Consider the following 12,876-nt stretch of genomic DNA (forward strand, 5'->3'; position numbering starts at 1 on the left):
ATAGTACAGTACTAATAATAATGTATTAAAACGAGCCGATAAATACTCCAATATCAACTTTGATGTTTAACACCATTTATTTAGATTAGTTACAAAACATAAATAAAATCAACAATTGAATTAGTTAAGATTTTACAGAGGCTAAATCACCAGCAACATAGATTTTGTCATTCTTTTTTTCAGTTTAAATCACCTTTTAATCATTGCATGGTTCTCATTCAGGTCATTTTGGGGCTCCCCAGGTTATGATTATATATGGCCTCATTATGTTTGTTGGTTATGTTGTTAGGGTTAGGGTCGAGATCTGTTTCCCTCTCTTCTCTGTCATCTGCCTAAAACACATCCACCGCTTTTGTATTATTGGTATTTTCTGTCATTATGAGATATATCTCCCAGAAAAGTGATATGTTTACAACACAACACCACTGTTTAATAATAGCACTAAAAGTTGTAAATGAAAACATGTATGACTATTCTGGCTATCTCTGATACAGAAAATACAAATAATACAAGCGCAGAGGATTTGGCCCAAAAGAAAGCTTCTTGTAAACATATAAATATGAATAATAACCCCACTTCAAAACAGAATAGGTGGAACACTGACATGGGGAACTCCATAAGCATTAATGAGAACCAATGTTTCTGGTTTCAGATAACCTCAGACTTTAGTTACTGAAGAGAACACATTTTACATTTTATACAACCCCCATTTCAAAATACAAAAATATTTTTTTCTTTAAGATAACATTTTGGTAACACTTCAGGACAGAGAGATTTCCACATTTCCTATCATAAATGAATAAAATCTTCTGTGATGTGTGGGTCAACATGTTAGAATTTGACTTGACAGCTCAGTAACTCACCTCCATTAATAATAACACTACTGTGAAAATGTGGGTTGTCTCTAAAAAACAACATCAACTGAAAACCATAGTGTTAATTCTAGATTCATATGTAATTGTCAAGATTAACTTTTGACCAACCAAAAGCAAAAGCTGTTCCACCTTCCACTTGAAGTGCATCTCACATTTTGTGGTTTGTCACATACTGTACAATCTCCTCTTTGCTGTGGCACAAAATCTCTGACATTATAATATTTTAAAAAATAAAGAAAAAAACAACTGAGATGCTCTTTTACTTATTGTATTGAGAAGGATTTCAGAAAATATATTGTTATATTGATCCATCCTTTATTAAATGTGTATATGGCTAAGTGCACTGATAATTCCATAGTCTACAGATGTATCTATTCCATGTGTATCCCTGCAGTACACCACTGAAATACAGTTAGATGGAAAATGGTGGAAATAACAAATCAGAATTAAGTCAACCTTTCCAAGTATACAATAAGCTCATCTATGGTCTGATTCAGAAGTCATTCAGGACAAAAACACATCACCGATGAAGAAATACATGTGACAAACTGGAGAGTGAGGCTCTTGCAATGCTGTCTGACATCAGACTAAGACTTCAGCTTGAATGGGCCAGTCACCCAGTGTCTTGAGGTGAGAAGAGTCTGGGCACCAAGTAAACATAGTTAATTAGGTACAGTGACAACTACTGTGTGAGAGGTTGCTTTACATAAAAGCAGTAGGGAAACAATTTGATGCGGTACAGCATTATCACAAACCTATACCTCACACTAAAGTAAAAATAAAACACTCACTCACAAAAGTTCATTCTAAAAGGCAACATAGGGACAAAGCGTCATGGTTTCCCCAATCCATTAGTGCTTGGCAGTTTATGTTCTCATTGTTATTCGAAGTAGGAAACCTTGATATGCAACGCTGAGAGTTGTACGGCCAGATATTTCAATAAATTCTTTTAAGAGCTTATTTTTAATATAAGTAACTTACTTTGGACTGTTAAATCCTCTCAGCTTGTTGTGTACGGCAAACATGAGAAGGCTAAGTATTTGTGTCAACAGATTGCACTAAATCCAGGCAAGGTAAGGTCATGCAGTCTTGGTATGAGTTTGATTCCAGTAAACCTCAAGTCCACCAAACCTAATAACAATGAAGTTAATTTTATCAATAGACTAATAAAATAAGTTCCTCAAAGGTTTTCTTCGGTAAATCCTTGTGTTATTTCAAATAGTCTCTAGCCTAATCTAAATTATTATTACTACTTATCAATGTAAAATATAATACACAAAGTTCATGCCTAGCCTGTGCTCTACACTGTATAACAGTGTGCTTAGTGGCATTGTGGTAGTGATGGTAGCCATAACATTGCCATGCTCTGTTTTTAGTCATGCTGCTGTTCAAACAGCCTAATTTGTCACTGCCCATTAAAAACATTTGTGCTATAGGCCTACTTGTTTAAAAACATCAGCTCATTTCAATTGTCTGAATGTTGTCAACGTGCTTCCACAAAACAAAAAAAACATTTAGTTTATGCATTCCTGACAAACCACAGACAACACAGAATGATCAATTTAGATGACAACTACTAATTGCACTTTTTAAATTCATAGTCCTTTCAATGCAAGCATTGACAAATGAAAAACTAAATGTCAAATTTTGTGTGTGATCCCTTCATGTCTCTGCTTCGGAAGAGTTCAGGACCAACCGAGTGGAGAAAAAAGACCGGTAATTGGTTTGGAAACACACAAGGGATATGTACTTGGAAAATAAATGCCAATACAAACACACACACACACACAAGCACACATGGACAACAATTTGTACAACTCAACAACCCAAACACACCATAGTTCAGAAGCCCAAGCCCATTTGCTCGATACCGCCCTCTTTCTGTACATGCTAGTCTACCAACTCTCACATTCACTCGCCATCTTTTCATCGACACATCCATTTTCTCATTCTCAGTCAGCTCTCATACGCGCGTCCACTCTCAATATGTTTGCTCTTCCCCTCTCCATCTTTCTTGACTTCCCTCCAAGCCCGGGAGAGCTCCTTCCCTGCGTCACTGCGTCACTGCTGTCCTAGAGGAAGAGTGGAGTTTGGGGGCGTCGGGTGAAGTTTGGCACTGGAAGGCAGAGCAGCAGTTGAACAGGAGGAGGAGGAGGAGCAGGAGGAAGAGCAGGAGCAGAACGTCCCCCCGGCGGCCGACACCCCTCCGTGTGAGAGCAAGGGGGCGCCCGTGCCGGGCAGCAGGGACTCGGGCCCGAGGCCGGGTGTCTGCGAGGCGGCAGGGGGGATCTGGGAAGGCAGCAGAGGTGGATTCTGAAGCGGAGCGGTGTGGGGCAGGGGGGCGATCTGTTGCGGTGGCATGGGCTGGGACTGGGAGAGGGGATGGGTGAGGGGCTGCGGGGGCATCTGTTGCTGGAGCAGAGGGGCCTGCTGAAAGGGCATGGGCTGGAGCGCGTGAGGCTGAGCCAGGGTCGACTGCTGGAGATGTAAACTTTGCTGCAGCTGTGGCACCGGGGGCATCTGCGTGTGTTGTTGTTGCTGTTGTTGCGGTGGTGGTGGTGGTCCCGGAGAGCGCAGGGCCCCCCCCCCAGCAGATGGATACTGAGAGGGGGCTGGGCTGGTAGACCTGGGCACATGGGGCGCCTGGGGGCTCAGGAGTTCCACCGGAAACCAGCCTGGAGGAGTCACCTGGAGGGATAGCACACAGGACTTATTAGCACAGTCAATATTACCAGACAAGGAGACACATTTCTGGACACCCCATCCTAAAGTGTAGTCAGCACTACACAAGTTCAGCATTTTTTTAAACTGTAGGAGATATAAATAGAACATTCTTTGTCCCCTAATGGGGCACATGGTTTGGAAGCAGTAAAAGTCATATATAAATTAAATACACAATTTCACAACACACACATACAGTGTCACACTATATTAAAAGGAAAATAAAAACAACAGTACCCAATGTTTTAATGACTGGCTGGATGAGTTGGTATTACTGTTTACTACTGGAGTTTAGCAGTGAAATGGCTGCGGGTATGAAAGAGTGTTTTATATCCGTTGGTTTTGGCAGGAGGGTGTGACTTTGGGGCGTTACCTCAGTAGGCTGGCTCCAGCCTCCCAGCTCCTGCACCTGCTGAATCTGCTTGATCTGATTGAGCGAGGGCTTAGGCGGGGCGGGGCCGACCGTCTCCTTCGTCCAATCGTCCACCAGTTTGTGCAGCTCGTCCGTGAACGTGCTCTTCCTGGCGCCCAGGCCTTGGGCTGCAGGACTGTGGTCTAGGGAGAGGTGAGGGGGCACGGTCTCGGTCACATTCTCCTTCCTTTCCAGGGACATCCATCCATTCATCTTTCCACCAACTCATCCATCCAGCCAAGTATGTATGTGTGTTTTTTGGGGGGATTTTGGAAACCTGCCAAGTCCTGAGCCTCACCTCTTTTGAGAGCCTGTGCGTGGGGGCTCTCTGTGTTGCAGTACGGGGGGAGTCTGCTCTGCTCCCCGCACGAGAAGCTGCTCGCCTGCTGCATCCCTGGAGAGGGGCACAAACACACACATGCTACTCTGAACACGGACCACAGTTGACACTGCATGACAGGCTGCATGTCATGTTGGTGAGCGAAAAGAAAATGAGAGCCAAAGGTAGAGTGAGGAAGAGAGAGAGAGAGAGTCAGAGAGGGAGCCAGAGTGAGAGAGAGAGAGAGAGAGAGAGAGAGAGAGAGAGAGAGAGAGAGAGAGAGAGAGAGAGAGAGAAGGACATGTAGATGGAGAGACACAGAGAGCCAGCGAGAGACGGGAAAGGAAGAGAGCCAGAGACGAGAGCCAGAGAGAAAGGGGAGATTTACCGGGATGCACCACACCATTGTTATCCATGTGGGAGTGCGGCCGGGGCCGGAGCTTGACTTTGGCCGGTCTGGGCCGGCGGGGGGAGAGGGCCGGGGCTCCGGAGGGGAGGGGAGGGGTGCGGGGCAGGGGCAGGGGGAGAGGCAGGTTGTGCCGGTGGTCCTTGAGGGAACGCAGCTGCCGGTAGAGCTCCTGGAGCTCTCGGTTCTGCTCGGCCTGCAGGGAGACCACCTCCTTGATGTGTCTGGGGGAAGGGGAGGAAACCAAAGTCAGGCAGAGGGGAGATGGGATCAAACATGGTTGGGGGTCAGAGGGTCAAGAGGAAAGACATTTGGGAATGACGGAACGTATGGACAGAAGGGGAGGAAATAGGGAACAAGGGGTTAAATGAGTCAGAATGGGACGAAAAACACTTTAACGGCTGTGAACTGCTTTTGAACGGCTCCTCCTCTCACTTCTCTCTCAGCTTGTGAAGCTCCTTCCTCAGGGTCTCGTCCTCCAGCTCGCACTCATCGTCGTCGCTGCTGCCCACAGGGGAGTGCCCCCGGGAGGCGTGGCCTCGAGCTGGGTGGGCCACGGCAGGGGTCCTCTTCCCCTCCTCTTTCTCGCCCTCTTTTCCCCGGGTCTTCCTCCTCTCTCTCTCCCGGTCAGGAGACGCCGGGGAGCTGTCGGAGACGTTGCTTTCCTCTCTCCGGGCCTCGGCCTGCGTCACGGAGAAGCGCCCCACTTTCCTGTGAGCGCTCCCCTGGCCGGAGGGGGCCGCCTTGGGGGGAGAGGCCTCAGGGGCCGGGGAGACTGGAATGACCTGTGAGAGAAGGGGAGGCTTGGTTTTTGATACCCCTGACCATGTACCAGCAAGTTCAGGCTCAGCCTTTTCGGGGACGACGACAAGCTTGACGACAACCTTTTAGACAAAGAGGATGATATGGTTGAACTGGTGGAGTTACCTGAAAGCGGCCTTGGTGGGCTTGGGATGCGTTCAGGGAGGAGTCTTCCTTCTCCTCTTTCACCGTCAGGCTGGAGTCTCCATCTGACAGAGAGACCGGGGGAGGGGGGGGGGGGGTGAAAACAACAGGGAGCAGCGACATGAGGACGACAGAGACACAGGCACAGAGACAGACAGTCACATGACCAAGGAGGGAGAACAGACACACATGCAAACAGGAAAAAAGACAAAAACACACACACACACACAGAGATAGACGGATGGACACATGTACAAGCATAAACATGGATAGGGACACACAAACACCACAGACAGGGAAATGCGGTGTTAAAATATGACGTCACATTACTGGCAGCCTTTTGATGTGTATGTGTGACAATGTATTGGTAGTCAATTGGAAACACTGACAATTCAACAAAAAAAAATTTTTCTCACAGTGAAACAATTAACGTACAAATGTGTTTTGGGAAAACTCAAATGTTATGGCGTGTGGGAAAGAGCAACAAAAAAAAAGCGCTAAAGATAAAATTAATTAATAAATTAATAAATAAATAATAATAATAGTAATAATCATCCAAAATAAAGAGCTAATAACTCAAACAGAAAAAAGCATAGAATTGGAATGGTATGTCAGATGAATTGAGTTTACGTTGGTATATCCCCACCCACCCTCACATCCACTCTCTCTCTCGCTCGCTCACACACACAAACAACGTCCCAATCACACACCGGGCAACCGATATCACAGGCCTATCGGCACGGCGTTCAACAGTGATACCGGCCGCGGTGTCTGATTTCCGGGAGCGTTCCATACGCAGAGTGTGTATATGGGTTCATTGCATCATCGGAGGTCAACATGGAGACTGCACGGCTCGACGTGTGTGCAGCTGACGGTGTAACACTCACGGTTGTAATGATACGTTGCCGTATACACACATGCATATGTGGAACACGAGGTGCGCCTGGGCTGCACAGACTCTGTGTTCACACATATGGCGTTGAAACAATACATCTAGATACACGCATCTAAAGCTAGAGCTGAACACACAAATACCAATACATGCAATAAGAATTCTACAAAAGAATGTGATGTATATTGTAAATTATGACAATCATCATAATCTTGGATATCACATACAGAAAAGGCAAATGGCATTTTCTTTGGAGTGGAAGACTGATTTTGCACTATACGCAAATGTAAGGGATCCAAGTGTTTGTACGTTGCCATGGGTGACGGGGAATAAGTGACTGATACTGAATGAAACAGAATGTTCCGGACGTGTTGACGGGTACTGGGTCAGTCTCCCAGCCTGGCACATTATATAACTGACATTGTTATGTGTGACGGTGCAGCCTTAAGTGGTGGTCTGTGTGTGTTTGTCAGTGCTAGCGGGTGGGTGGTGAGGGGCGTTCTACACTGGTGGGCGCTGGGCGTCAAGGGCAGAGAGCCGGCTAGGAGGTGGTCTCCTGGGGCTGGGGGGGTGAGGCCAGAGAGGCCTGCACCATGGTAGATCACACTCTGATCATCTCTGTACTCCTCTACACCACTGTTCTCCACCCCGATTGAGTAAACCCATGCAAAGAAAGGGAAAATTCCCAAATGAAACTTGGTAAAGCCATTCTGCAAAAAAATAAAAAATAAATAAGGAATGTATGTAGTGATATCAACAACACCTAAACAACAACGACGATTACATTACGCTAGAAATACTACAAATAAATACACACAGCACAACAACTAAGTAACAACACAATTATTTGTTTGGCAATAACGCCTGTCAGTTTTAACAAGATACATCACTATGTTACACACTATGAACTAGATATTAAGGCTGTGTTTAATCCCGCCCCCAACACCCCATTCTCTCTCTCTCGTTATCTAAGAAGACGCTACCTTGCTGGACTCTGGGCTTCTTGAACAAGCTGGCGGAGTGGCGCAGTTTGCAAGCCCAGCTTTTGAATTTGCGAGTCCAGGATTTCTTGCTAACAGGATTTCTGATACTAGGACATGTCAGGTTTAGGCCAAAATATCCACCTCCTGCATTGTGGTGCTGCTGCTGTTGATGCGGTCCAGGCTGGAGGGGGATGAGTTGCGGAGTGGGGGGCCACGGGGCGTCTCCTGGGGTACTGGTGTCAGAATGTGAGGGGGCGGCCTAGAGGGAAGGGGGGGGAGGGGAGGGGGGGGGGACAGGGCACAGCGGTGAGTGGCCGTGGTGATGAGCAGGGAGGTGAGAGACTCAAGAGAGGAAAAGGAGAGACTCTGAAAGGTCACAAGTTTTCACTACAGGCAACACTGGCATTTAAAAAAAGACAAGAAAAAAGGATTTCGATCTAACCATAAAACAATGTACGTAAAGTACACAAAGGAGCCATTCTAATTTGACTTGAGATTGAGAAATGTACTGATGGTACAAAGCTGACCTCCGGTGTGGGGCCCAGACTTACAAGCGTGGCGTGTTCTCCGGGCACAGGCGGGCACTGGGACATGGCCGAGTCTCGGCGGGGGGAGGCCAGGAGGGAGGCGGAGGAGAAGGGGAGGGACGGGGCAGGCTGCCTCTCCACTGGGCCGGGCGCCGCAGGGTCCTGGGGCGCGTCGGGCGCCTCCCTCGCCCCTCCTCTCCCCCTCTCCGGGTCGGGGGAGGTGGAGGAGGACCGGGAGGTGGTGGAGGAGGTGCTGGAGGTGGAGGAGTGCGGGGACGTTTCGGAGGAGGAGGGGGACATGGGGAAGGTCGAGGGTGGGAGGGAGTGGGGCTCGGAGGACTCCTCCCCTCCCGCTGAGGTGGAGGCCACCGAGGTGGCGGCGGCGGCAGATGCCCCGGCAGCTCCGCCCACCGGCCCCGCCCCACTACCACTGTACTCCTGATACAACAGGTTCCTCAGCTTCTCGTCCAGGGTCTTAATGCGGTTGTCTACAAACTCGATTTTGGGCGGGCCCTCGCTGTCCGACTCGGCCACGGAGGAGGGCTGGGCTGGGGAGGGGGTCAGCGTGAGGGAGAGGGGGGGCAAAGGGGAGTCTGAGGCGCCCAGAGGCAGAGGGGGCAGGGAGGGCAGGGAGGAGTCCGAGGAGGGGTGTGGAGGGGCAGATAGGCTGCCTGTTTCCTCCGTCACACTGGCTTCTCCAGTGGAGAGCTCCGACTCGGACTGTTGGAAAGAGGGCTGCTTCTGAAAAACGGTCTGCTGCTGCTGGGCCTGAGGCACCTGAGGCACCTGCTGGGCCTGAGGCACCTGAGGCACCTGCTGGGCCTGAGGCACCTGCTGGGCCTGAGGCACCTGAGGCACCTGCTGGGCCTGAGGCACCTGAGGCACCTGCTGGGCCTGAGGCACCTGAGGCACCTGCTGGGCCTGAGGCACCTGAGGCACCTGCTGGGCCTGAGGCACCTGCTGGGAGGCCATCTCCACAGCTTTAGACAGCTCCTGTTGTTGTTGTTGTTGTGTTGGCTCTAGGGGGAGCTGCTGAGAGAGTTGCTGTTGAGCCTGCAGCTGATGCATCAGGCCCATGCTCAGCTGCTGTGCTGACTGCTGCTGGACATACAGCTGACTGGCTGCCTGGGGCTGCGGCGGGGCCTGGTGCTGCGCTGACTGATCCAGCTGGAGGTTTGCAGTAGCCATAAATGATTGTTGTTGTTGTTGTTGATGTGGTGGTTGTTGTTGTTGCTGCTGCTGTTGTTGGTGTTGCTGTTGTTGTTGCAGCTGTTGTTGTTGTTGCAGCTGTTGTTGTTGTTGCTGCTTCTGCTGCTGTTGTTGTTGCTGCTGCTGTTGTTGTTGCTGCTGCTGTTGGTGTTGCTGTTGCTGCTGTAAAAGCATTTGCTGTTGCTGGAAGTGGAGTGTCTGTTGTAGGTCTAACTGCTGCTGGTGCTGCAGTTCAATCTGTGAATGTTGCTGTTGTTGTGGTGGTGGCATGACAGGTTGTTGTGGAATTACTGGTTGTTGTGACATGACAGGTTGTTGTGGTATTACAGGTTGTTGTGACATGACAGGTTGCTGTGGCATGACAGGTTGTTGTGACATGACAGGTTGTTGTGGTATTACAGGTTGTTGTGACATGACAGGTTGCTGTGGCATGACAGGTTGTTGTGGCATGACAGGTTGCTGTGGCATGACAGGTTGTTGTGGTATTACTGGTTGTTGTGGAATGACTGGTTGTTGTGGAATGACAGGTTGTTGTGGCATGACAGGTTGCTGTGGCATGACAGGTTGTTGTGGTATTACTGGTTGTTGTGGCATGACAGGTTGTTGCGGTGGTAACTGGTGTACCTGTGGGCTGTACTGGGGTGCATGTGGTTGAACAGATGGTTGTGGAGTCTGCCCAATGGACATTTGTGTGACTTCAGTCTGTGGCTGTAGTGACTGCAGCTTCTGCAGCTGCTCCGTTTGACCCAGCTGAACGTGTACCTCTGGATGTTGTTGTTGTTGTTGTTGCAGCATCTGCAGGTGCTGCAGAGACTGCTGCAGTGCTTGCTGCTGTAGCTGCATCTGCTCTTGGTACACTTGTTGGGTTTGCTGTTGTTCGAGAAGCTGCTGTTGTTGAGAAGGACTGCACTGCTGCACTCCCTGTAGCTGCTGCGTTACTGGGAGCTGTCTCTGCTGCTGTTGCTGTGTCTGAGGCTGCTGTTCCAGCCCAAAGTGGCTGACGGGAGGTGAGGTCACTGCCGCAGCAACAGGCGGGGGAGAGCGAACAGAGGTGGAGGTGAAGGCGTACTGCGTTCCAGAAGCACACTGCCCCAAGGCAGCTCCACCTACACCCCCCTGACTCTGGCCCTGGCCCTGACCCCGGACCTGACCCTGGCCCTGGGTGGAACTACCACTAGTTCCAGGGGAGGTGAGAGTTTCAGTTAGACAAGCAGTGGCTTTGGGAGCAATGCTAGCGGGGACAGAGGTAGAGCCAGAGGTAGTGGGTACGCAGGCGGGCAGGGAGGTGGCAGCGCTGGAGGTTCGGTCGAGGAGTTCCAAGGCCGGGGAGGCCGTGGTGGCCGAGGCGGGGGGGACAGCGGAGGCTGCGCTAGAGAGAGTAGAGGCTGGGGCAGAGAGGCTGACAGAGGCAGTCGTGTCAGGAGCAGGGGCAGCGGTGGCAGGGGCGGACATGGAGGAGGGGGCGGAGGCGGTGGAGACAGGAGGGGAGGAGGAGGACAGGGAGGGAGAGGGAGGCGAGGCGGACGCTCCGGTGAAGGACTCCGGCCTCTGGGCTCCATCCCCTTCTATGTCGGCCAGAGAGAGGGGAGGGTTAGTGCATGTTATTGACATGTGGCATTTCACCCCCCACGCCCCCCGAACTTTGGAGGTTTTTGGATGGGGGAAACAGGTTACCTCTCTCAGCGTCGAAGGACTGTGGTACCCTGGTCTCGCCAGTGGGGGGCGGTGTGGAGGCCCCCTGGTTGGATTGGGAGTCTCGGTGTCGGATGGTCTGGTTGATGAAGAACCGCCAGCGTCCCACTGGGGACGACTGAGGGGCCGCGTCCGCTGGAGGAGAGATATGGAGAGTGACAGATAGATAGATATGGAGAGAGGGACAGAGAGAGAGAGGGGAAGGGAGAGAGTGGGAGAGAGAGAACAAGGGGAATGTAACATACCGTATCACGTCCATCTGTAAGTGTAAACGGATTACGGCAAATATGATCTGTTTTCCTTGTTTGAACCCTAACTAGATTAGAGATTAGAGCAGGGATGACTCACTCGCTGAGCCTGACGGGGTGCTCACATGCAGCTGGTCCATGGAGCCGGTCTGGCAGGGGGAAAGAACACACACATACCATGTTCACATACAGGCAAGATTGCATTATATACATGTAGGATCACATTACACCAAACCCAATCTGCTCGGAGAAGGACCAGACGCACAGACCTGCGAGTGTGTATGGAGGATCTCCTGAGCTTTCTTCACAATGGCTCTCAGCTCCTCTACGAACGTCTCCTTCTCCAACTCGAGGACAAAGTCCTCTTCCACCTGAAGGAGACGTAATGGCGGATGAGGAAGGAGGCCTTTTGTGGGGGCCTCGGCCCAGAATGGGACACCAGTCAGAGGAGTTACCATGTAATCTGCGATGTCTGCTGGAGAATCGCCCTCTATGTCGAATTTGAAGGTCACCATCTTGTTGCTGTGGGTCTCCAGCTGGCATTCCACCATGTTGTCTCCAGTGCTGGACACCTGTTTCGCCACAGAATGAGACGCTTTCAATCTTGGTCCGAGAATATAAGAGGTTGATCCTGAATTTCATTCGACAAAGATGCTAAGATTGACAGTTTCAAAAAGTAGTACCTGGCAAACTTGAAGCATGCTCAGTTGAAAGTGTGAGCCTTTTTCCGGTCTCTGATAGGAGGACCTCCGCTGAGACTTGACTCTCTCCAGTTTCCCATTGGCCAAGAGCTGAAGGGCCTCTTCACCATTGGCTGGGACAGAACTATGGGACAAGCAGGCAATACCCATGATGTTACAGTATTATATAGTGTATTCGTCTCGAAATGGGAAAACACAAAGTAGATGTTTCAAAACAAGCAGGTGCTACTATGGTGAGACGTACCCGGATGACAAGTGTCTCTCTGTACTTGACTGGTTTGGACTTTCCTGCACAGTCACATTGATAAGGTTGGGAGAAGCACACACGGACATACACATCAACGTACCAAAAACACAGGCAAGACAGAAATTCCAAATCATTTGCGACGAGTAAATTAAATCAAACAATCCAAACTAAATGTTATCGGAACCAAATGAAAGAAAATGAGAACCCTTGATCTTGTTAATTTAGTATTTGTTAGTTGAAACAATTTTATCAAAGTATGAAGTAGGTACTTAATATCAAGTCCAAACCAGTAACTCAAATGAGGCAAAATAACATGAGGGCGCTTAAACTAGTTTAACGCTTCTTCATCCAAACAGCAATCACATATTAGTCTCACAGAATGTAAGACGAATATATAACAACTAGAACTAACACTAGTGTGTGCTTCTGTACCTGAGCAATGCCCAGCAGGGTAGGGTCACAGTCTTGCAGCGAGGTTGGGGGCAGCAAGGGGGCATTAGAGTCAAGCAACTGGATAGAGGCGACAGGAAGAGAGGAGGCAGGGGCCACATCAGCCCGCCCGGGGAGAAGCACAGGGCCCTCTGGAGGGGGGGGCTGTTCTGGGGCAGGAGCGGCAGGCTGAAGGTGTGGCAGGGAGGCGGGGTGACGGGAGGTACGAGAGGGGCTCTCCAGCGTGGCTGCCTGGGGGTGGGCGGGCTG

At 50.0% G+C, this 12,876-nt stretch overlaps 1 protein-coding gene across 1 annotated transcript in view; it reads right to left on the bottom strand.

Moving 5' to 3' along the window:
• Positions 1-64: 64 nt before the first annotated feature.
• The window catches only part of LOC136946411 (serine/threonine-protein kinase WNK3-like), a 31,888-nt gene continuing 19,076 nt past the window's right edge, over positions 65-12,876 (bottom strand). The window contains 14 exon segments of the mRNA XM_067240735.1: positions 65-3,563; positions 3,970-4,151; positions 4,307-4,402; positions 4,716-4,957; positions 5,169-5,518; positions 5,661-5,743; positions 7,554-7,812; positions 8,105-10,854; positions 10,964-11,116; positions 11,330-11,378; positions 11,499-11,600; positions 11,685-11,801; positions 11,913-12,054; positions 12,175-12,218. Coding sequence (XP_067096836.1) covers positions 2,937-3,563; positions 3,970-4,151; positions 4,307-4,402; positions 4,716-4,957; positions 5,169-5,518; positions 5,661-5,743; positions 7,554-7,812; positions 8,105-10,854; positions 10,964-11,116; positions 11,330-11,378; positions 11,499-11,600; positions 11,685-11,801; positions 11,913-12,054; positions 12,175-12,218 — 5,196 coding nt within the window. The 3' untranslated portion in view covers positions 65-2,936.

Source organism: Osmerus mordax, chromosome 7 (genome assembly GCF_038355195.1).
Source record: "Osmerus mordax isolate fOsmMor3 chromosome 7, fOsmMor3.pri, whole genome shotgun sequence".
Taxonomy (NCBI): Eukaryota; Metazoa; Chordata; class Actinopteri; order Osmeriformes; family Osmeridae; genus Osmerus; species Osmerus mordax.